Source organism: Acomys minous (genome assembly GCF_964271855.1).
Source record: "Acomys minous genome assembly, chromosome: 11".
Classification (NCBI taxonomy): domain Eukaryota; kingdom Metazoa; phylum Chordata; class Mammalia; order Rodentia; family Muridae; genus Acomys; species Acomys minous.
Genome location: NC_140492.1, coordinates 6,137,976 through 6,162,901, shown reverse-complemented (window position 1 = coordinate 6,162,901; position 24,926 = coordinate 6,137,976). Strand labels below are relative to the sequence as shown.

At 49.9% G+C, this 24,926-nt stretch overlaps 1 protein-coding gene across 7 annotated transcripts; it reads right to left on the bottom strand.

Moving 5' to 3' along the window:
- Positions 1–620: 620 nt before the first annotated feature.
- On the bottom strand, positions 621–24,554 carry KCNE1 (potassium voltage-gated channel subfamily E regulatory subunit 1). 7 transcript variants are annotated; one of them, XM_084801959.1, is made up of 3 exons: positions 13,785–14,196; positions 10,683–10,853; positions 621–4,187 (listed from the first exon to the last, which is right to left on the bottom strand). In XM_084801959.1, the coding sequence occupies exon 3, from the start codon at positions 4,147–4,149 to the stop codon at positions 3,757–3,759; it is 393 nt and encodes a 130-aa protein (XP_084658085.1). In that variant the 5' UTR covers positions 4,150–4,187; positions 10,683–10,853; positions 13,785–14,196; the 3' UTR covers positions 621–3,756. The 7 variants fall into 7 exon arrangements, 5 of the variants coding, with proteins under 5 accessions (XP_084658085.1, XP_084658084.1, XP_084658087.1 ...); XM_084801958.1 differs by lacking the exon at positions 10,683–10,853 and having other exon boundaries at positions 13,785–14,193; XM_084801961.1 differs by lacking the exons at positions 10,683–10,853; positions 13,785–14,196 and adding an exon at positions 13,711–13,784.
- Between the last annotated feature and the right edge of the window lie 372 nt (positions 24,555–24,926).

Here is a 24,926-nt window from a genome sequence, read left to right as displayed (position 1 = left end):
GGGGCGTGGGGAGAAGGCTTACCACAGTGGGTCTCAACCTTCCTAATGCTGCGACCTTTTAAAACAGCTCCTCGTGTTGTGGTGACCTCCAACCATAAATTTATTTTCATTGCTACTTCATAACTGTAATTCTGCTACTATTATGACTTGTAATGTAAATATGTTTTCCAATGGTCTTAGATGACCCCTGTGAAAGGGTCACTCACCCCCAAAAGTATTGTGACCTGCAGGTTGAGGACAAGTGGCTTAACGGTTAAAGGGATGGGATCGTCAACAGGGCACCTGGGTTTGGTTCCCAGCACCTGTTTGGCAGCTTAGAGCTGTCCGTAAATCCAGGGATCCTGACACCTTCTCCTGACCTCCACAGACACCAGGCGCATATGAAGTACACTTACCTATGCGCAGGCAAGTAGTCAGACAGTAAAGCAGCAACAAATCAACCATGTCAAAAAAACCAAAAAGATGGTGGCCTGTGGTGGCACCTGTAATCCCAGCACTTAGGAGGTAGAGGCAGGCAGATCTCTGTGAGTTTGAGGCCAGCGTGGTCTACAGAGTGAGTTCCAGGACAGCCAGGACAGAGAAGCCCTGTCTTGAAAAACAAACAAACAAAAAACATAAGATCAAGTTTTAAAAGCTTTAATTAAAAAAAAAATTGCTAATACAGCAAAAAGCAAAGTCCTAAGAAAAATACTGTATGAAAAATATGGACAGAATCTATGAAGCACTGAGGATGGTCCCTGGCATGGCCCTCGCCCTCCATGTATGTAAAATCAGATGTCACAGTCTTAACAGTCAGGCGACACGTGTGGCTCGGTTCATCCCTTACTCCCTCGTCCCTCCTGCCCTTTATTAAGACCCGAGACTAGAGGAAGCGATAAGAAGTCTGCAGTGGGTAGTGAGGGTGAGGCCCAGGCCTGCAAGGGCAGAGAGAGCGCCACAGCGTGGGGACCTCCCTGCCTTAAAAGGCACAGGAATTCCTGTGGAGAAAGCAAACTGGTGATAGGAGGTCTGTATGCCAGGAATATCAAAGTCAGTGTGTCACAAGCTGGTCACGAGTACTCTGGGTCCCTCTCCAAACCCTCTCTCCAGCCTGAGCAACAGGAATCCGTCTGGCTTTTGGCTCACACGGGGGCTATGGATAGAGTAGCTACAGCTGGGTTCCAGGGCCTCTTGACCTCTCAAGTGCATGAACATCCTGGGATGGGGAGGAGTCGAGCATTCATTGGAGTTCAAAGGATTCTGAGACCTAAGTAATTGTTCAAGGACAGTTCCAATTCAGAGGCTCATCTATGTCAGATGCTGACGTTTCCAACCCCTGCCCCAAACACACACATAGACACACACACACAGACACACACACACAGACACAGAGACACAGAAACACACACAGACAGACACACACACACAGACACACACAGACACATACACAGACACACAGACACAGAAACACACACATAGAAACACACACACAGAGACACACACAGAGACACACACAGAGACACACACACAAACACACATACACACACATACACACACACATACACACAGAAACACACACAGACACACACACACAGACACACACACAGATACACACAGACACACACAGACACACACACACACACAGAGGAATCCCTACTTTATGGGAAATAAGTACTTGAATCAGCCGGAGCCAAATGTGTCTACTGGAAGACAGTGCTGCTTGGGGCCTGCTGTTCATTAGACTGTGTTGTGTCTTATTAAAGCCTTTTTTATCTATCACTGTTTTATGTGTGTATGGTGCGTGTGTGCGCATGTCTGCCTGCCTGCCTGTGTCTGTGTGTATGTACCATGCATCGTGTGGAGGCCAGAGGACAATTCTCTACAGTCTGTCCTCCCTTCCACCGTGGGTTCTGGAGATCAAGCTCTGCTCCCCTGTGTGTGCTAAGCCATCTTGCCAGCCCTGTGTTCAGTTTTCCAAAACGTGTGTCTCACTGAAGGGTTTACACCCTCCAGGAGTGCCAGGCAGGGGAGCTCTCAGGGTGTCATGGTGCAAAGGGTCCTTGCAGCTCAGGTGGCAACCGGAGAAGCCTGGCACCCACAGCAGTGGTCCCCATGCTCTCAGGGCAGGTGGCCTGAGAGAGCGTTGTCTGCTGGGAACTCGGGTGCCCCTCTCTGCTGCACAGCCATTGTTCCTTCTGGTCGGAGAGAGGGGACAGCTGGCTAGAGTGCTTCATCAAAGTCTCCCAAGAAACAGGCAGGCATTGATTCAAGGCCTGGAGTCTGAAGCAAAGGCTTGGGAGGACCTCACGTCCTTGGAAACTCACAGGGACAGTTGCTCCTTTTTTCCATCTAGAGTCCAGTGGCCATCTGTCCTCGGCACTCCTTGGGTTTTATCTTTGCTACTCCAATTTCTACCCCTGGCATCTCACGGAGATCTCCATGTGTCCCTCTACTTTTTTTTCTTTTTTTTGGTTTTTTGAGACAGGGTTTCTCTGTGTAGCCTTGGCTGTCCTAGACTCGCTTTGTAGACCAGGCTGACCTCGAACTCACAGAGATCTGCCTGCCTCTGCCTCCCGAGTGCTGGGATTAAAGGCGTGCGCCACCACTCCCGGCGTCGTGTCCCTCTTCTTGTGGGGACTTGGGTAGGACCTGCTTCAGCCAGTCATTGAGACCTGGTGGCTAAAGACCATTTCCAAACAAGAAAGCGTTCACTTGTGTTGGGGGTTGGAACCTCAAAAATGTGTTCTAGGGACACAGTTCATCCAACAAGTCAGACCTGTCACTTTAAGGACCCTGCCGTGCCAGTCCCATGTGTTGCTAGTGCCCACACTCACAACTTCCCCTGTCCTTTGGGCACTTTCCCTCCAGTGGTAACTGCACACCTCCCTCGGGGTATCTACTCTGAAGGAATCGCTTTCTGTGTCTTCGCCCTATAAGAAGCAATTTCTGTCCAGATTAAACTATAAGGGGCATGTGGGGGTAAGGGTGGGGTGGGGAGTGTGTTTGGGAAAAGAATGCTGGGAAGGTGTGTAGTAAGGGTGGATGGGAGACAGGAGGGCAAGAGGAGGAGGACAGAGTCACAGTTGAGACAATAGCATCAAGGACAGAGGTGCTGCTGTGTTTGGATACAGATTCTGTGGCTTTACCCCATGCTCTCAGCGCAGGTGGCCTGAGAGGCCCTTGTCGGCTGGGAACTCGGGTGCCCCCTCCACTGCACTCCCATGGTTCCTTCTGGTCGGAGAGGAGGGGGTGGGGCAGATACTGCATTAGCTGGCTGAGTGCTTCATCAACAGGCAAGCAACAGGCGGGCACTGTGGCTGCAAGAGCTAGGCGGTTAAAGGGTCCTTCTTATGAACTTGACAAGTGGCCGGTGTAGGAAGGTGAGGGTCCGGCTTCATCCGTGCCACCTGAGAGCATACTGCTGTTTTCATTGAAGCTGCCTCAGCAACGTCCTTAGGCGGGATAAGGAGGATGAGGAGCAGACCCTGCCCTTTTAAGAACTACTTACAAACTAGAACGTCTCGAGATTTGGGGAAACTCAGCTCCTATTCTTATTGTCTGGGTCTCTGTTAGATTTAAAAAAAAAAAAAGACTAAGGCGGGCGCTGCAGAATAAATCGTCTACTATAGAAGGAATATGGGTCTAGAAAACTTGTGTCATTAATCCACCCCTCAATCTTTCAATAGCAAACCTCCAATGGTGCTCCGACAATCAAGGCAGGCGTGTGACGAGAAAGGCCTTGTTGTCACACGCAGAGCCTGCCTGCCTGTGTGAGGGTCACGACAGCGGCCTCAGTTCGGGAAGGTGTGTGGCGGGCTGTTCCACGGCCACCTGGTTCTCAATGACATAGCAAGCTCTGCAGCTCTCCAGAACGCGCGCCTGGAAGACCGCCTTGTCTTTCTCCTGCCAGGCGTCTGACTCGATGTACACGTTAAAGGGGTCGTGCGAATGCTCCAGCTTCTTGGAGCGGATGTAGCTCAGCATGATGCCCAGGGTGAAGAAACCAAAGAAGCCCAGCACCATGAGGATGTAGAGCGCCTCCAGCTTGCTGTCCCCTGCGAGCTGAGACCTCCGAGGGGCCAGGCCGGACACGTTGCTGCCCTGTTCGGCCGTCTCCTGCCACAGCGTGGTCAGAAAGGGCAGCGCGGCCGTGGAGTTAGACAGGGCCATCCTGGGCTTCAAGGTTCCCCTGATGTAGAGCGAAATTCCTGAAAGGGAAAATGCAACTCAGAATCAAAACGCATAGACTGGCCACCTCCCATCCCGGGCGCACCGTTCTTTAGCATCCCGGGTGACAAAGGGCACACTGGACCACACTCTTCTATGGTGGGTACCGTCAGAAGTCTCACTGACCTCTCCTGGCCAATCCATCGATCCTCCTTAGGTCTTCTTATTGTTCCCCATTGGGATGAGTTTCATCCATGTATGTGACTTCATGTTGCTGTGTCGTGTGCCACAAATGGTGTGGGGTCATGTATCTGTCTCACTGGGTCTCTTTCCTTTTCCCCTCTTTACTGTCTTTATGGCCCCTCCATGTTGCCGTGTGCCCATGCATTTCCTTACAGGTTTATTCTTGTTCCCCTTAACCTCTTTCCCCTCCTGTATAGGATAGTTGGGTTGTATAGTAAAGTCTAATGGTTAAGAAAAAGAGCCAACAGGGTGGGGTTGGGGCGTGGTGGTGAATACCAACTTCTTCACTTTCCTGTTTGGAAATAGAAGCCTTGAGATGTTAAAGTCACGTTCTTAGTTCAACTCAAAAATGACTTTACCAGGCTTGAGGTGACCCAACCTCATCTCCTAGGAGTCTCTAAGGCAGCTAAGTATAGTGTGCCATGAGGTGCCCTTGGTGACACACACCAGGCCAGCTCAGCTTTCCCTAGCTGGCGTGGGGACTGTGGCTTTGACTAACATCACTCCTGAGGTAGCCATTAACCCTAAACTCCCAGCTGTTGGGGCTTGGTCTGATGTATTTTGATGCTAATTAATAAAAAAAGCCATCACACCTGCGCAGGGCAAATGAGATCCGAGGAGCTAAGGTTCCTGGGCTTGGGGAGACAGAGAGAGTCTTAGGGAGAAGAGGAGGGACCTGAGGAGAAGTGAGGAGAAGAAGGCAGGCCGCCATGGGTTAGGTGGAGAAGCACATCGCCGGCATGGATGGAGAGTTGGCCCAGATGATGATAATTAGCAAGTATATGGGATTATGGATGGGAGGTAGCTTACTAGAAATTATTAGAAACAGATGGCATGGGATCGGGGCAGGTACTCAGTATCTGCCACTATGGGAAGTAGTTTAGGGGATTAATATCTGCCCTGCCCCAGGTTAACTAAGGCTATTTTAAAATATAACAGGAGCCTGTGTCTTGACTGGTTGCTAGTGGGTTATAATGCCATAATAATAATAGGTAGGGGTCTGATAATAAACATTATTAGGCAATACTGATAATTCAACAACACACAGCCCTCTCTAGATTAGACCAATAGCCACTTCTTCGTCAAACTGACTTAATTTACAAATGAACTTGAGGGGCTAGAGAGATGGCACAGTGGTTAAGAGCACTGAGCACTCTTCTAGAGGACCCGAGTTCAATTCCCAGCACCCACGTGGCAGCTCACAACTGGCTGTAATCTAGCTTCAAGGGATTTAACACTCTTACACAGACATACGTGCAACAGAACAGCAATGCACATAAAATAAATAGAAATAAATCATGTAAAAAATAAAAAATAAAAGTGAACCTGAGCCTGGCACCAGGTGAAGATATTCTGTGCTTTCTGAAGCCTCCTTGCTCTACACACCATTGACCTATTAGTGGCCCTGTCTCTCCCTCTGTTCATGCCACTGTCACCATGATCACCAAGGTGTCTGGTGATCACACCCCCTCCTTCAGAATCAGGTCAACGCCCCCAGATCTCCTCTCTCAGCACAAGAGCCATATGTCAGCGCTTGCCAACTGACCCTTTGGCCCCTCCCAGGCTGCTCAGACTCAGAGCCTCAGAGGCATCCTGCCTGTGCCTCGGTGAGCTCAGCAGCCACCCACAGCAACACTGGAGCAAACCCTACCATGACAGTCCCAAGTGGAAGGCCTTCCTTTGTCCCTTGTCACCTTTGGTAGGAAACGGTCTGTCCGGAGCATTTGAGGGTCCCTGCTTCATTCCTCCATGGCTGTCACTGTCCCCAGACTCCACGCTGCAGTCCTGCTGGCCCTTCACTGAACCCTGCACTTGTCCTTATGTCTTTGCACGTTTCCGGTTCAGACTCCGGCTTCCACAATGGTGCTTCTTAACTTGGCCAGTGAAGCCGCTTTGCCACACAGCTCAGACTTTCGAATTCAGCTCAGCTCTCACCTGCTTTCTGGAGCCTTCTTTGGTCTATGTGGCTGGGTTAGCACATCCTGACTGATGCCCCTGCCAACTTCATCCCAGTCAAGATCTCTAGACTCAGTCACTGCCTAGCGGAGCTGTTGCCTGGTCCACAGCAGCACAAGATATCATCAAAACTTAATACTGTCCCCACAAATGGGGCCTTGCCCTCTAAATGCTCCTCAGTCTAATTAAAAGAGGTCATAGAGCTAGCTTTAGCACTTTAGTCAACTCCCACCCAAACTTACTCTCTCTCTCTCTCTCTCTCTCTCTCTCTCTCACGTTTTTTGTTTTTTTGGTTTTTGTTTTTTTGGTTTTTTGAGACAGGGTTTCTCTGTGTAGCCTTGGCTGACCTAGACTCACTTTGTCGACAGGCTGGTCTCGAACTCACAGCAATCCGCCTGCCTCTGCCTCCTGGGTGCTGGGATTAAAGGCATGCGCCACCATGCCAGGCTGCAAACCCGTTCTCAGAGTGGGGGGAAGTGCTCGGACTTTGGCTTCCCACCTCCCACTTTGGATCCTGTCTCTGCAACTTCATGACATGTGATCCTAGAAGCGTCCCTCGGCCTCTCTCCATTGTGCCTTTTCCTCCTTGTAAATCAGGAAAACTCAACACTGACACTTCCTAGCCGTTGGGTCACTGATCGGGCATGCCAGCGCTGCACTGGCGCTTAGTGCTCCTGAGCATGGATGTGGACAGTTGGTCATGGCCAGCGCTGCACTGGTGTTTAGTGCTCCTGAGCATGGATGTGGACAGTCAGTCTTTACTGCCCACTTGACAGGACTGAGACACTGAGGATACTGGTAGCACACCTGGGCGTGTCTGCGAGGACCTTTGCAGAGAAGATCTGATGACAAAGCTTTGACTCACTCAATGGTGAACCTCGGAAGTGGATTCAAGCTGAACAGACTGGCAGGAGGCTGTAGGACTTTAAAGAATAAGGCTGCCAAGTGAAGCCTTTCATGGGATATACCCCTTGGGCTAGTCTGCAGATATAAGTGAGTATATACCATTTGACTCTTTCTGCTTCTGGGTGACTCACTCATTATGATCATTTCTAGTTCAATCCATTTGTCCACAAATTTCGGGAATTCCTTGTTTTTAATAGCTGAGTAGTATTCCATAGTGTAAATGTACCACAGTTTCTTTATCCATTCTTCTACTGAGGGACACTTAGCCTGTTTCCATGTTCTGGCTATTATGAATAAGGCCGCTATGAACATGGTTGAGCAAATGTTCTTGTTGTGTGCTGGAGTGGGGTGGCTTTCACACTAACTCTGGTGCCCCATATTTGACCACATCCCCTGGATGAGGAGGCCTGGGTGGCCCTCAGAGGAAGGATAGCAGGCTACCAAGAAGAGACTTGATACCCTATGAGCATATACAGGGGGAGGAGGTCCCCCTCAGTAACAGTCATAGGGGAGGGGAGTAAGGGGAAAATGGGAGGGAGGGAGGAATGGGAGGCTACAAGGGATGGGATAACAATTGAGATGTAATATTAATAAATTAATAAAATATATTAAAAATAATGAGGCTGCCTTTGAAGGGCCTGCATTCCCCTTGGCCCTTCCCTGATACTTGCTGCTGCTTCCTGGCTGTGGTGAGATGAGCAGATCTGCTTTACCATGTCCTGCTCTGCCTCACCACGGCCCAGAAGCAATGGAGCTGAGCAAGCATGATACAAAGCCTCTGCAAATGTGAGCCGAAACAGGTCCTTCTAGAATCGTCTGAGGCATTGTCATGCAAAGGAATGACCAACATGATGAGGTCTTTGGTCTTCTACCCCACTAAGGTGTTGCCTCTAAGGAGCTGTGGCTTTTAGGCTTATGTCTCATTTCCCCATGGTTGACACTGGCTCTTGTCATACTTTCTGGAGAGAGCTGTCATGAATGAGAAGTGAAGCTCATCTTCCTGGTTGCTAGCTTTTTGAGTATGTGCAGAAGCCTGTGAGGGATGGAAAGGGTCAAAGAGATGCCGAGCTACCGAGTCCTCAACAAAGGTGAAGTCTAGCTCCTGTCAAAGCATGGGAACAGGCAGGAGTTGTGTGGGAACTTGTCAAAACTCAAAGCCCAGTGACCTCTCCCTAAGTGACTGAAACTGTCTAGGGAGCCTCAGGCTCTGCCGAAGAGAAAAGCGGGCCTTGGGTGGATGCTGTCATTTTATGTCCAAAATGCAGAATGACTGACAGCACTGGCTAGCAAGGCTGCTACCAATCACCAGCAGGGAATTCTTACCGACGAGTGATGACGTGGGTGATAGCAGGGCAACACTGGGGACCCAAATGTTAATTGGTTGGGAGTCAATAGTTCCTCACAGGAAACTAATTTCAGGGTCAATTCTGGGTTTAATTTATACTTATGGGCTTACTAAAAAGACGTGTTACTTAAAACCGGATGGAAATTTCTGTGGCCAGAAGAAACAGCCCCAACATCTGTCTGAAACCCCCTTGGGCCCACACCACCCTCCCTCTCCTTAGGCTTATAGTTTAGCTTGCCCGAGAAGCACCTGGTGAAGTGCAGATTGCTGGGCCCCACCTCCAGGTGTTTCGGGTCTCCTAAGACTTAGATGGAGCCTGGGGATTTGCCTGTCACTCACGTGCTTGAGTTCTGGCAGCTTATGCTGCTGCTGGGGGCACCAGGGGCACCACTTCGAGAAGCTCTGTGGAACGCTCAGAGAACAGTGACTTCTGCGTCCTGCCTCTGAGGTTGCAACGACGTCGCTCTGGGCTCCTCCTACCTTGACACTGTACTTTTACAAAGCTCCCACTACAGTTTAAACGTGCCCTCAAAGCACGTACTAGAAAGAATTCTTGTTTGTTTCGGGTTTTGTTGTTTGTTTGTTTGTTTGTTTGTTTTTTAGGCACGGTTTCTGTGTAGCCCTGGCTGTCCTGGACTCACATAGTTAGCTTTATGCTAGGTCAGAAAAGCAGTTTCATCACCTCTCCTTCAAATCACAACCCTACAAGTTTATGAAAATTGTCTCATACTTTATATTTAGTGTACTGCCTTGCCTTTGCTAATGCCCTCTGCACCCCACGAGGCCTGCCGAGAACATGGCATTCCATATACTGAGACTCCAGGTGAATTAGCCAGTGGCCTTCTGACAGTCCTGGCAGAAAGGACACAGGGTCCAGTCTGCATGCCCCTTGGGGGATTTACGTCAGGTTCTTCAGCTTAACTGCCATTACAGGGTCAGGCACCACAGCCCAGGGGCCCTGCTGTCAGCCGGCCGGACTCAAGTGGGTGTGGCGAGCAGCTGGTCCAACAATTTTAACTTAGAGAAGACTGAGTGGCCCAAGGTTATCTCTTCTAGCAAAACATGAAATTTAATCTTTCAGCTACAGGCTCCCCTTTTATCAGTACTGAGAAGGGAGTTCCCAGAACCTTGTACAGAGGAGAGGACCGGACCTGACTCCTTAAACTCAGAGGACCTGGGGAGCCAGCCACTTCTCAGGTCCAGTTGGGTCTCACGCTGGCACTGGCTGGGATTTCTACAAGTTTCTGAAAACGCTTGGGTCTGAAGCAGGGGCATGGTCCCTAGTTAGAATAGAGCAAGTGTGGTTTTTTTTCCCTAGAAAGCTTAGACCCAGAGAAGCAGCCCTGCCTGCCAGAAGTTGCTCAGGACATGGGACTCTCGGGAGGCTGAGTGGAACTGAATGGAATTGAACGGCTGCGAGTGGAGCCTGTGTGGCCCCTACCCCACCCCATGTGCTCTTGATAGGTTACCTATCAGCGCTGATAACAGTCTGGAAGCTTCTAGAACAGATGCTTCCCCCCCACTGGCAATGCTCACTCTGAGGACTTGATGGTTTGCTCACTTGGCAGCTTAGGTTCCAGGGTAGATGGGAGAGGTGGGGTCATGGCCGGAGCTGGGGTCTGGCTCCTGCTCCTCTCAGGTTTGGATGAACCAAAGAGCCCTCCCCGCAAATCACTGCTTATCTCAGTGGAGTGGGGTGCGCCCTTGTTCTTGGCGACAGGATTCCTGAAGCATTTCCTCGAAAGAGCACTCGTTAATCTTGACAGGGGCAGAGTCATGAACGCATTCGGCCGTGTGTATTTTAAGAAGCAGAACGAGAGTAAAAGCAAGTCTAGACAGGCCTGATCTGGGTGACGGTGACCTTGGCTGAGCCTAGAATTTACACAGTAGTTGTCCTTGGAAGCACCTGCTTATGGCCTGTGCCTTCACTTCCACCCCTGTAGGTACAGTTTCCTTAATAATTATACTTTATTATGAACTTATGAATTATCATAATTATTGTGAATTATTAAATGAACAAAACTCCCTTACAACCCGACTACCCTAAACAGGAGGGAAAGGGAATTAAGGAAAACAAGAATGAAACCTTCTGGGTGTCAGTTCCTGGGAACAATTCCCCTGGCGTAGTCAGCAGGATTTCAGCAGACCAGCAATTCCACCAAAGTTGCTGCTGGAACCTGGAGTAACCAGAACCCGGGGCCTCAGCTGGAGCCCAAAGCCTTGAAGCCTTCCTTGGAGAGGTTCTCTCTAGGAGCGCCTAGAAGTGGAGCGATGAACAGCCAAACAATACCAAGACCCCCCCCCAAAAAAAAGCCCCGCCTCCTGTTTTGGGCATGTGTATATATATATATATATATATATATATATATACATACATACATCCTCTCAGAGTCTGTACTAGGATGTTTTTCAGCTGGCAAAACTGAAAAGCCCCTCCCCCCCATGAAATGGTTCGTCTTCTAGTGGATAAACATCACCTGTTCTCTCAGAAGTCTGTTCCCCATCCCACACTTGGGATCAAAACAAAAGCATGTTTACATCCAATACCTATCCCACACTTGGGACCAAAACAAAAACATGTTTATCTCCATTACACATCCCTTGTCCAAATTCTGGAGACACATATGTGGCATGGACCCCTTAGTGAGAAAGAACCCAGAGGGACCTCCTGACCCTCCAGGCATCAAGGTGGCTTTGCCGTGGGCTGCCCTCCTTCCCTGGGAAACTGAGGCAGGCAGGGTTTCTCAGGACCCAGACTGTCATGAGACTGGGATGCTGCTGTCTGCCACCTCCTGGCTGGGCATGTTCCCTGGTTTCCCCAGACCTTCCCACGGGTGACAGACAAGGAGGCTGGGGCACAAGGAATGAAATCGCAAACATGAAGTGTTCAGAAGATTTGGTGAGGAAGGAGGATAAGAATTTTGGGTAAAGAGCAAAGTGACAACTGAAGTCATTTATAAGGAGAGGAGGCAGGAACTGTACCTCAGCAAGTTAGGTCAAGGCAAGGAGCCTCAGTTTCCCCTCTAAAAGCTTGGTGTGGTGAACTGGACCCTTACTGTGCATTGCGCACACCCCAGCTTTGTACGCAATATCCAATCCCTGCCATGACCTTGTGCAGGGCATCTCTGTGTTTACAAACCCTTCAAAGGCTAGACCAAATGGCAGACTGTGAGAACCCCCACCCTGTCAGGCCCTGGTGGGGCCACGCTCTCCCTCTTACAGATGGAGAAGGGCTTGCTATGTAAAAGGAGAGCTCAGAGATGTTCAGTGCCGCTGCAGTGGGGGAGAGGGTAACTGAGATCGAACACTGCGTTCTGGGAGCGGGTCTGAGATCACTACAGGAAAACCTCTTGTAATGCAATGTTTTCCTGTTAGAATTTGTTGCTTTTTGTTTTTATAAATCTTTTGCAGGACACAATTTTGATTATTTATATTGCTATACGCACATCTGAAACTTACCTTATCTCTAAAAAGGCTTAAGTAATTATTAATATAAGATACTTTGCCTCAGCACCTTCACTCTCGGTAACGCTTACCCTACATTATTTTTCCTTTTCCCCATAGTATCATATCGTTTTCTTAACTGTTGTGTTTACCGTTGGATGTTTATCTTTTCCACCAAAAGGTAAGCTTGTAAAGCAGGGATCTTGTGTGTGCTGTTTTTCACTCTGTCCAGAACAGCTGGACCGGAGTCTGCATCTGATGGGAATGCACTAACCGTCCATCAGAGGCAGGCACGCATGCATGAGTGCACGGATGCCTCCGAGTTCCATCCAACTCCCAGGAAAGCAAGCCCACACAGGAGGCCGCTCCCCCGAGGCAGATGACACGAGTGACTCTCTCGGAGGTCCTTCAAGTCCCTTTAGTTTTAGGGATCAATCCTAATCCACTATCAAAGGCAAGCCCTATGAGGTGGGGGTCAGGAGTGCTTCCTGGGAACTTGGGGTGCCTTCCTCATTCTCTGGAAAAACAAAACAGGCAAGGAAGGCAGAAGTTTTTTGGCCCCAGTCAAGAGTGTCTGCAATTCACGTTACCCCCGCCACCGTCCCCCAAGAACTGGAGGCGCACAAGGGAGCACAGCAAAGGCCACGTCTCCCTGGCCATACATGGCAGCTTCGGATGGTCACAGCCTTCTTCAGTCCACACAGAGCTGTCTGCGCAACCAGCGTGGGACGGGCTAGATGGACCAGAGAGCTCTCTTCTAATGGCTCTTTATCTCTGGGCAGCCGGGTGAAGGGACTAGGCACTGGCCACACGCTGCCGCTGCTACCTAGATTTCCCCCACAAGCTTCCTATTCCCTCACCACTGTAATCACGATCAGATATCACTCGTGTTCTCCACGTCCCGTGCCTTTCCCATGGGAAAAAGGTCCAAACCCAAAGAACCTTCCTGATGAAAATAATTAAATAACTAAGTGATAAAAATAAAACCAGTCTCTTTGTGGCTGGTGTGCTTCCAGGATTGCTGAACTGGGTGTGGGAGATTTCTGGGGCTGAGCGCTGGGGTGCTGGGTTTAGCTTTCTTTTGATGCTTTTAGGTATATTCCAAATTTTCTCCGAGAATGCCAGTGAGTTAACAATAAAGCAAAAGGTTTTCCTGTGACTTTCGTGTAAGTGAAAATAGGCAGAGAAGGGATTGGCTAGGTGTTAAATCCATGGCCCTAGTTTGTGGGGTGTCTGTAGGTCAAAACTGGTCCCAGGAGGGTACTTGTCCCGGAGGCAGGAGACTTACCTGCCTCTGGAAACCGAGGGAGCCTGGTGTGCAGTGCGATCCTTGGCTCCTGCTGGGGTCCAGGACAGGCAAGCCCAGAGGCGTCTGTGCAAAGCCGCTTTGTGCGGGCGGAGCCTCTCAGAAGCCTGGGACTTTCCACCCCCTCAACTTGTGCTCCGCCAGCCCAGGTCCCCAAGGTCACCCAGCCCACCCTGCATCCAGCACCCTGCACTCGGTGCCAAGTGCAGGAAGCACTTTGAATCCAGCAGGTGGGCTGCTGGACAGGGCTGACGGACAGTCTGTGGGAGAATCAAGAGGACAGACCCAGACAACACTGGACAAACACAGCTCCAAACACAGCCACCCCAGAGATGGCTCAGAACCTCTCTCCAGATTCTTTTACCTTAATACCCTGCTGAACCGAACCCCCCACGGCTCCGCGGCTACTCAGCAAAGCTGTATTGAGCATCTACTTACTGGGTGCTTGGTCCTGGGTGGAGGGTGCAGAGGTGGCTACACAGTTCCGGCTCTGCTGTGGGCAGTCAGTTGCTGGAGAAACCCCAGCCCTGGCGCCACCTCCAAAGTTCTAAGGCACGTATGAACCGCCTTTCTCTCCCAGTGGGAGCAAGCTCTGAAGTGGTTCAGGTGACTTCCTGGTCATTTCGTAGCATTGCCCACCAGCTTGACAGGTGTGAGGCAGCAGGGGCAGTCCTGACAAACGGGCTTGGCCAGGCTAGCAATCGGCAGATGAGATAACAGAGGCAGGCTTCTGACTTACAGCTAAAAGACGGCCCCGGTCAGCAGTCACTGCCCCCACGGTCTTCCTCATGTGTCACTTCTATGTGATCCTGGGGAGCTGCACTGCAGCCTCTCACCCCCGGTCTACCTGTAGCACTCCAGAAATACTCCTGTTGAGAAAGGCAGGCAGGGAGCGAGCTGCCCTTATGTGGGTGGCAGATTCAACACACTGACACTTTGTAAAGCAGTGGGGTGCCCTCATCTTTCGGCATGTAATTTTATTCTGAGAAATCTACTCTAGAGAGAGGCTCTGGGTTTAGAAAAGTCCTCCACAGCTTTATTTACAATGGCTAAAATCTTGGTGCCTAAAATCAGGAAAAAAAATAATTAAATTATAGCATATATAGTATGAACTTATTCCATATGGTGAAATATCATCCGAAGCCACTAGCAAAATGTTTACAAGTGCGTCATAATGTGCTTTTGTTTGTTTGTTAAGACTGAATCTCACTATGTAGTTCTGGCTGTCCTGGAACACTCTCTGTAGACAAGGCTGACCTCAAAGTCGCAGAGACCCACCTGTGTGTCCCTCTGAAGCGCTCAGACTAAGTTCTTGCAGTACCACACCTTGCTTAACAGCACGTGCCACATGAGAAACACAGGCCCTAGATTTTACAAAGTGAGCAAGATGTTATTCCAAAAGGAAATAAGGAGAAACCAGCTGATGTCGGCATTGTCTGGGGTGGCGTCACCCACGATGGGTTTTTTTTTTTGGTTCCCCTCTATGCCTTCAAGAGCTATAAGTACATACTCCAGAGGAAACAGCATCCAGAAACTCGGTCTGGGGCGCCCTGATTCTTTCTCCTCAGTGCTGGGCTGTGTGCACGTGCTGTCTTTTTGCCCACTTCTCCACAGCCCGAGTCCAGCAGGTGAGGGATGGGTGAAGGATGGAAACATCATGTTTATCCGACCAAGCATTTTGTGTGCGTGGTCCTTTCATACACAGCCAGAGCAGACCAGCTGCCTGGAGCACTGTCTCTCTCATCAGGGTGTGGGTGACGCCTCCCACCTGCTGCTGGGCACTGTGAGCGGGAACTTTTCCAGAAACGTAGGTGCCTAACACATGGCAGCGTCCTCAGCTCTCTTCTGGGTTCTCTTTGCTCCCCACAAAATGAATTGTGTTTATTACACTGCTGCATTTGGCATTCCCTATCTGCCATCGTGAGGCGTGTTCTCTCCTTGGTAAACTTGAAGCACTTCCGTCTCTTTCTCTCTCCCTTCACTCTTACCCCTGCTTACCCTGATGGATATGACCCCATCCACTTGGAGCGGCTATAGCACCAGGACCCACTTCCTCCCCTTCCTCTCTTCTCACTTTCTTTACTAAAGTCCTGGCAGACAGGTATAGTGTCCTCTCAGTAGTGTCATCTCCCATGGGCCCTTCCTTCAGTGAGCGGGACATCCCCAAGCCAGTCACTTCCCATCGCCCTCTCTTGAGAACGCCTCAGATCCAGACATGTTGCTTCCTCCTGGTTCTCCTCGCTCTCTGATGTTAAGAAAGTCAGGCTCCCTCAGCCGGGCTCACGCTTTAGTTATAAGGATATGGAACTTGGCCATTCCGCATGGCTCCTGTCCCTAATGTCCTTCCGTGCATCAGGCTGGGCTTCCCCATTGCTGTCTGGGTTAGTTAGCTTTACATCCCCTCAGCAAACACCTGAGACAATCACCGCCCAAGAGAAAAGGTTCATTTTGGCCCAGTGTCTTAAAGGTTCCTCTCTCTGCTGGGCTGGACCCAGTGCTTTGGTGGGACAATGTGTCATGGTCGTAGCTAGGGAACAAAAGGGTCAGAGAAGGAGCAGGAATGTCCCTGTCCTTTACAAAGGGATTTCCCAAATGTCTTAAAGGCCTCCCATGAGGTGGCATCTTTTTTTTTTTTTTTTTTTTTTTTTAGCCTCCTGACTGTCACTAGCACCAACCAGAGAATCAAGACTTTGAAGGACATTTAAGGGCCAAACCATAAGGCTGTGGAGATGGCTCATTGGGTAAACTGCTTGATGTGTATGCGTGAGGACCTGTGTTTGACTCCTAGAATCCAAGTTTTGTTTTGTTTTGAGACAAGGTCTCTCTGTGTAGCCTTGGCTGTCCTGTACTCTGTAGACCAGGCTGGCCTCGAACTCACATCAATCCTTCTGCCTCTGCCTCCCGAGTGCTGGGATAAAAGGCGTGCACCGCCACTTCCAGCAATTATCCAAGTTTTAAAGAAAGGGGTGGTGGTGGCGTGTCCTTGTAATGCTGGGCTGGGGCGGCAGAGGCAGGAGGGTCCCTGGGGCCAGGCAGCCTACCTCAGCTGATGAGTTCCAGGTTAGTGAGAGGCCTGAACTCAAACAAGGCTGACAGCACCCAGAGAACAGCACAGGAGATTGTCTTCTGTCTTCCATATGGTGGCACACACACACACACGTGCATGTACAGTACCCGGATGTACAACGCTCACACAAACATGCACGGTCATGTGCAAAGATCACTGCCGTGACATTGCCCATGCCTTTCTATCCCGTGGCTCCTACTGCGTCCTGGGGCAACTGTCAATTTTTCCAAGAATCCTGGGCCTTCTGTGAGGAACACCTCTAAACCACCAAGCTTTCCTTGTCCCAAACACAGAGCACAGCGGTAGCATGCTAACAATGCCAGTACTATTTCACTGGGAACTGGGACAGGGCTGGCGCTGGGGACTCGGGGCCCATTGTGTATCTCCTGGGTGACGGAAGAGAGCCTCCACACCATCTGTACCACCGTCTCCCTCAGGAGCATTGTCACCTCACGTGCTCGGCCCGACCCACCTGTCTTCTCTGGCGACCACTAGGTGCGCTCCAACGCCACCCTTGACTGCACTCCCTCGCCTGATGATTCATATAGATATAGGAAGTCGGCCTCAGTTTACCCCCAGAGCTCCTCTGTGGAGAGCCCTGCTCATAAGAGGCACCCTTCAGGAGCTAGTCTCCTGGCGCTCTCCTGATTCCTCCTAGAGGAGTGCCCTGCATTAGAAAAGAAACTGCCCACCACCTTCCGTTCTGGCTCTGCAGGCCATGCTGGTTACAGGCCTCAGCCCCCCCCATCACCGCTTTCCTCCAACTGAGGTGCTGGGGTGGCAGAAGGAGAGCCCCCATTCTCTACTCAGCCCCCTCTTTTCCTGTGTGGGCCCTTCCTCGGGAATCCTGACTTCTCGGCTTCTCAACCCACAAGCGTAAGACCCTCCTCCACATGGAGCCAAGGGATGGTTTAGACTTTGTCCCCACAGTATGGGGTCACAGGCCAGCTCCTTGGACCTCAGCAGGCTCAGCTTGCCGTAGCCTGCCTGGTTCTGCGAGTGCGGGGGTTTTTACTGCATGGTAGGTTCATCCTTTCCAGGGCCCACGGATGCCGGTTTGGCATGTCTCATTTTAGAGCAACAGCTACAACCCTTCTCCAGATTCCTGGGAATTTGAAAAGAAAAAGAAAGAGAAAGAAACAAAACATTATGGTTTTCAGTCTTCTCGCTTCCGGTTTACAGAGACAACACCTTGGCCTAGCTGCAGAGATTTACAGCCTGCGGTGCTCTGCGGCCCACACTGGAGAGCAGTGATTTCAGGCAAAGGCTGTCTTTTCCAGTTGCCTTCACTGTAGCATCAACTCTACAGGACTCTTCTGTGGATGAAGGCTAACAAATGCCACACACATCGCTGCTGGACAGCAAGGTGCACATTGAAGGCAACTTTTAGCTGGCTCTGCCCTGAGCTCGGAGGACACACTTGCTAATTAGAAACGCCCTTGAACTACCACGGAAAGAGCCTGCAGCCACCTTTAGACCCATGGCTGCCCTTGCGCTGGCCGAATCGCCACAATCTTCACTACATTATGAGCAGAACAGACATCCAATTAAGAAAGCCTTTCCAAAAGAACAAGCAGAGCCCCCACCACCTCAGCCTCTCTCCAGCACTGTCCTTTGTCCAGAAATAATGCTGGACTGATGGAAAGGTGGATAAACTAATTACAGCACAGAATGTTATTCACGGGTAAAATAGAACAGCAAATCTGCTCACGCAGGGCTTGACATTTGAATATGAACACCGCCTTTATATTTTTTTTTAAAACTCAGTGGGTCCAGTTTACCCAAACATGGGTATAATCCTTTAAACGCTGTGGATCTGAAGTTGAAAAGGTAACAATATGCGGGGTGTTTTTCTAGGCTGAGCGAGGAGTATGGAGATGAGGGAGGGCGAGATTAGCATCTCATTTCCTTGCACGTCTGATATTATTTTGGTCTATCTCCAATTCCTGAGACCACAGAAGCCCCATTGTTGAAGTCCTTGGAATGGAAGGACACTGGCGTCCCTGAATTTCACACTGGTGCAAGAGGCCTTCCTGGGAAAGCATGTACGCATATGTGTGTGTGTCTGTGTGACTGTGTGTAGTGTATCTGTGTGTGTGTGTCTGTGTGTGTGCCTCTCTGTGTGTGTATGTGTGTGTCTCTGTGTGTGTCTGTGTGTGTCTGTGTGTGTATGTGTTTGTGTGTGTCTCTGTGTGTGTATGTGTGTGTCTGTGTGTAGTGTATCTGTGTGTGTGTGTCTCTGTGTGTGTGTATGTGTGTGTGTGTCTGTGTCTGTGTGTATGTGTGTGTCTGTGTGTGTCTCTGTGTGTGTGTGTATGTGTGTGTGTGTCTGTGTGTGTGTGTGTGTCTGTGTGTGTGTGTATGTGTGTGTGTGTGTGTGTGTAGGTTCACATGCACATGTGTGGTGTTGAGACTAGAGGTTAATATTGGGTGAGTTTTTTTAGTTTCTTTCAACCTTAGTTTTTGGAGCACGGTCTCTTGCTAAGCCTGGATCTCACCAATTTAGCTAGACTAAATGGCGAGCAAGCCCCATGCATTCTCCTGTCTCCGCCTTCCCAGGGCTGGAGTTGCAGCTGGAGTTGCCTCAACATCCACCTTTTTATCTGGGTGCTGGGGATCCAGCCTTGCAGTTACCAACTGAATCCTCTCTGCAGCCCAGCGAGGATCTCTGAATGTTTATATCAGGTTGTCTATGGCCATGGCCATGGTTCCTGTTGTTTCCCCTGCCCTCTGCTGGGAGCTTAAGCCCTGAGGTCTGGATGGGTGTGGATTGGTGTGTGTGTCCCATGGGTGCTAAAGAGCAAGAAAGTAAAACAGAAGCAGAGGCAGAGGTAGATATGACTCAGAGGAAAGAAAAAAAAATATACTCAGATGAAATTTTTAGAAAAAGCAAATGTCAAAAATCCATAGTGTAAAATTCATAAGGAAGTAAATGGATTTTGAAGAAAACCTTGGTCTTCAGACTGGGTTCTTGGCTTTTCTCATATTCTGATCTGATCACAGACCCATTTCCTTATTTTTTTTTTCCCTCAATAATGAAGTAACTGATAACCCCTGAGTTTAATTCAGTGTCTGCTGACTTCCTGTGTGGGGAGAGCACAGGGCACTGGGACACATGTGTGTATGTGACTGCCCACCTGCCTTCCTGTGTGGAGAGAGCACAGGGCACCGGGTCACATGCATGATGTGACTACCCACCTTGCAGGGCAAAGCTAGGATGCCAGTTGTATCCTTTCACCAGCCTGCCCTCCCTAGGCCCATAAAGACTTTTCTGACAGAGTGACGCCACTCCTTGCTGGGAACATCTGTGCCCTTTCCAGTACCAGAGGGACCTTTCCTCCTCTCAGTGCTCCTAGGGATGCCTTCCTCTTTTCAATCCTGAGCCCACACCAAAGGCTATCCTGCGTCTGCTTTAGACAGGGTTTGAACAAGAACTCCAGGCTGATCTCTTGGTCTTCTGACCTTGAGTGATCTGTTTCAGAACACGTCTTTTCCGATCTTAGCTCAGCCAGGAATGGCTGTAATGGACCTCAGCTTTATCCGGAAGCCTCCAGAGGGCAGATTCCACAGGGCTTCTCTGTGTAGCCTTGGCTGTGCTGGAACTCGTTTTGTCGATCCCTCTGCCTCTGCCTCCCAGAGTGCTGGGATTACAGGCATGCGCCAGCACACCTGGCTCCAAAGGGCAGACTCTAACAACCCATTTTGCTTTCAGTGCCACTGTGACTAAAGAGGAACTTGGTCATGAGGCATGAGCTTTCTGGGTGTTTCTGAAGCATCTGGTTACTTGTCTACCCATGATTTTGGGGGGGGGGTACTCTTTTCTGGAACAGTGGCAGCCCAGCCTGTATCACCTTGGTGGTGTCTGAGCACAAAAGAGCCCCAGTGAGTGTTGGATTGACTGAACTCAGTGGAAAGTTGGAGCGCGGACATTTGGACTGGAAATGTAAGGAGGAAAAATGAGTGTGAGTGGCAGCATCTAAATGAAAATCTGCTGTCGTGACAGAAGGTCGCCGGACAGAGTCTCCTCTGACACCGTTCTTCTGGAAATCACAAAATGCCACAGGATCCAAGAGCTGAATAAGAGGATAAGGAAATTGTCTTCAACTAAGGCCGTGGTTACTTATGTGTTCTGTTTCTCTTGGCAAGAGTGACCCAAATGAGGTGGAGTCTGGAACACCTCCTGGGGTCGCAGGCTCTGGCGCTGAGCAGGGGGCCTGGGGTTCTCGTTCTGGTTTTGTTCATGTGTCACTCAGAGGGTAAGAATGTCTGTTCTGTGTCGCGTAGACCCAGTGGTTGGTGGACGCGTGATGAAGTGAAGTCACTTCCTGCATAAGGAAGCGGCCTATAAATAAGAAAGACAGGAAGAGGAGGTAAGAGACGACAGTGGTGGGGGTGAATCCGAGCTGAGCATGTTATACACAGCTACTGTTGTGTTCCTGAAATCCATTCCTCAGCACAATTAATTTACACAAACGGGGGAAGCAAGGAAGGAAGAAAACCAGGGAAAAGCATCCTAGACAAAGATGCTCCTTGGGTCAAGCTTTGATCTGTCCTCAGCCCCGAGCACACAAAGCCATGACAGGTGATGTGGCACAGATAAACGGCTGGACAGAGATGTCCGGCTCAACAGGAACAGGAAAGCGACGGCTAGGACACCTGCTCACCAGGCTTTGTCTAAACCAGCAAGGAGCTAGACCCTTGCTGGGCAAACCCAAGGTGCTCCCTCAGGAAAGCCTACTGAACAAGCATGGTACATAAAGTCAGAAACTGTAGAGGCCTTGAAAGAAAGAATAGTGCCTCACTGTTTCCCAGAGCCCAAGGAAGGAGAGCCAGGGCCCAGAGGAGACCTAAGTCTAGTGACATGCTGGCTTCCTGGTGGGAAACTGTCCCCAGTGTTTCCACCGAGAAGAACACTCAAGTTTCTGTTATAAATCTGGTCCAGGTTATAAGCCCAGAGTTCAGGCAGAAGTTCGTACACAATAATAGTCAAGTAATGGCTGCCTGGATGTGACAGGGGTAGCTGGCCCCCTGCTCAGACCTAAAACTCTGAAGCACACGATGAGATGTAACACCAAGGGCACCTGACGAAGCCTGCCTTAGTTTACAGAGTCAGCACACACAGATACCAACCGACCACACGAGACAGGGCCAAGACGGAAAGTCACAGGACAACAGACTCCTGAAAACAGATGCTAAAACGCTAGACCGCACATCAGTAGATGGAATCCAACAATTCTAAAACAAACAGTGTGTGCTAATTGTGGTAAGTTGTTTTTAAAACACGTTAGGTTGTTACATCATTGCGGAACAAGGAAATCAATGGCTGCCGTTCTCATGTTAGCAGTATTGATATAAACACAATGGCACGATGGTTAACTTAACCAGTTTGCCTGGGACGTGAAATGCTCAGATATTTGCTCAAACATTATTCTGGGGTTGAGGAGATGGCTCAACGGGTAATGCATTTCTGAATGAGCATGAAGACGCAAGTTCAAGTCCCCAGCACGCATGTAAAAAGCTGAGAACAGTGGCACATGCCTGTAACCCCTGAGCCAGGTGGCAGGGCCAGGTAGATCCTGGGGCTCACTGGCCAGGCAGTCTAACAAACTGCAAGCTTCATGTTTAGAGAAAGAAACTGTCTCAAAAAAATAAGGCACACACACACATACAGAGACACATATACAGACACACACAGAAGCACACATACAGCACACATGTACACACACACACATGCATACACACATACACACACAGAGACACATACAGACACACACACAGACAGACACATACACACACACACACATCTTGGGATGAGATTAATATTTAAATCTATACACTGAATAAAGCTCTCCCAACTGTGGGTGTCCTCATGCGTTCAGTCAAGCAAGGGCTTCACCCCCTGGGTACAATATGGAAACAGAAAATGAATAACCCCGCAGGGGAACAGATCTGATAAGCTCTGCTTCATGCAGGTGACTGAGGCCACTGTCGACACTTATACACCACCATGGCAGAGTGTGTGCCTGATATGATGTGAAGAAAATAGCCTGTCCTCTCTGCCGCCTTCCCTGCAGTGACCTGTGACCCCAATCTCATCCTAAGACAAGCATCAGACAGGCTCCACTGGCGGGACAGCCCGCAAATCACCCTGTTGTCCTCCCGTAGATGTGCAAGGGCAGGGAAAAGAATGCCCGTGAAGCCGCACAGTGGGGCCCAGCGCGACATCAGGAGATTCAGTGTGATCTGAGAATGTAGGACACGGATATTGGGTAAAGGTTTCAAAAGCAGAAACAAATTAAGCTATGAATTTACTAGCCATGCGTCATTCCTAGTTTATTGTAATAGATGGAACATACAGATACAGTATTTTAATAAGAAGAACTGCTCCTGGGGGTCATGGGAACCCTGTGTATGACCTTTGCCACTTTTCTGACATTCTAAAACCTACTGTAAGATGTAAAGTCTTTGAAAATGAAGGAGACAGTCGGTCAGCTCACTGTTACCCGGAAACACTGAGACAAGCCGAGCGGGAGACGAGCCCGTGTGCCCAGGCCTTCTGCTTGGCCTCTGAAACTGGGAGGCGGTTTCCTTTGGAGAAAGCAGAACCGGTGGTGGCTGCTCGAGATGGTAAGGAAGTTTGGGGCTCAATTAGTATCTGTTTCTCGATCCGGTGTGATGAAATGGGTGTGTGCTTTATTGAGCCAACACTCACAGTGTTTTCTTCTTCCCATAAACTTCAATAAAGGAAACAAGAATGAACCAGAACTGCGTGCACCCACACAGACACGTCTCACCAAAAAAAAAAAAAAAAAGCTGAACAAAATTTATTCCAACCATTCGAAATACTCAAAATTATAAGAACCAAATTCATGATAGCAGAGATGTCTGTCGAGGGAAGGGATGGAAATGGAAATAAGAAAGGGTTTCTCAAGCTAGCTTTAACTTTTTTTTTTTTTTAGGCGATGTTGCTCAATTTTCTTCCCCGGGAGAGATGCAATCAGCATCTACCGCTCCTCCAAGGACCCAGTAACAAACAGGCTCCACTCTATCACAGTGCATCCTGGGAAATCCATCAGCACACCGAGTTGATTTAAAGAGCAACAGGTGATGGAGTACGGGAGGCCACAAGTGACCTAAAGGCCTGCACCCAGCAAGGATGATGGCTTCCAAATGGCTGCCTGAATGAAGCCCCCTCCCTCGCCGTTCCCCACCCACATCCTCTAGCCCTTCCCCGAAGTCCAGGCGGAGTTGGGGAAGAATTACGTACAACTTATTGGGACCGGTGACTGGATATGGAGGTGAGGGTCTAATGACCCTCTTGCCCTTCTCCTCCTCTGAGGGCAGGTATAAACAAGCCGAGTGATGACCTTTGGCAAGCAGGCCCCGCAGAGCTCCTGGAGACGGCGGCGCTTGCTTCAGAGGATGGTCCTCTGCCAGGTCTCACGTAGGCCAGGTGGGACCGCCTGCCTCCACCTCCTGAGTGCCGAGTGAGCGTGTGTGCACCACCACACCTGTTCTACTCCATGCTGGGAATGGAGCCCAAGGCTGTGTGCACACTCAGCAAAGCCCCTCACCAACTGAGCTATGGCTCCAGTTCCTTTTATGTGTTATTAGTGTGGAGCTGGGACTGCACCTAGTAGCAGAGCCTAAGCTCACATATCTAAGGCTCTAGATTTTATCCTCAGCACTGCAGAAAACTCTGAAGCGCGCATTGTAAGATGTTGCTATGAATAGTTGGGTAATTATGCTTCTTCAGAGTTAAGCTAGGTATACATAAATATGAACAAGTACATATTTAGAGAAGGATAACTGGGTGGAATCCTGTGAGTCCTGTGCAGACAACTTCTGAGGAGCGTGCAGGAGCCCTTTGCCGTCGGCACTCACCTTCTGGTCCCTGAGGGTGGTGGGCTCACCAAGCCTTCGCTAAACGCACCAGCAGCTTTTCATCGCGTGGTTCGATGCTGACGTCCTAGACTCTGTTTTTCACCAGCCCCTCGTTACTTTCCTATCTTCTGCGGTATCTAGCCTCACAGTTCCCTGGGGGAAGCAATTACCTTCGCTGACAAGCTCGCCAGCCACCTGGAACAGTCGGGTCCTGGAGGTCAGTGAGACACCTACCCAGCTACACCGTACAGCTTGAGCTGGGCATCTGCCTGGCTAGCAAACAGAGTCGGGCTGGAGCTTGGCTACAGACGGGGTGGGGAGGGGGTGGGCAGAGCTCTCGGAAGACATAGAACGGGTCTTAACAACACGTTAGGGCCTAAGAGATGAGGAGAGGAGCAGAGAATGATGAAGGTTAACAGACAGCCTTGTGAGGAGACAGACAGGCGGACGGAAGTTCTAGGCTCATCAAGTTGGTCTTCACAACGTGTGATGGGTGAGGTGTCTTTCAAAGCCTAAGACTAAAGGTGGGGAGTTAACTGTTGGATCTGGAGCTGGAAGAAGATCAGATCTAGAAATCCACTCTGGGTGCTACGGGTACTGATGGTTGTTCAGTGCCAGGACACTCATGA

Coding starts and splice junctions, on each gene's coding strand:
- KCNE1 (XM_084801959.1), bottom strand. CDS start 4,149: ATGGCCCTGTCTAACTCCACGGCCGCGCTGCCCTTTCTGACCACGCTG.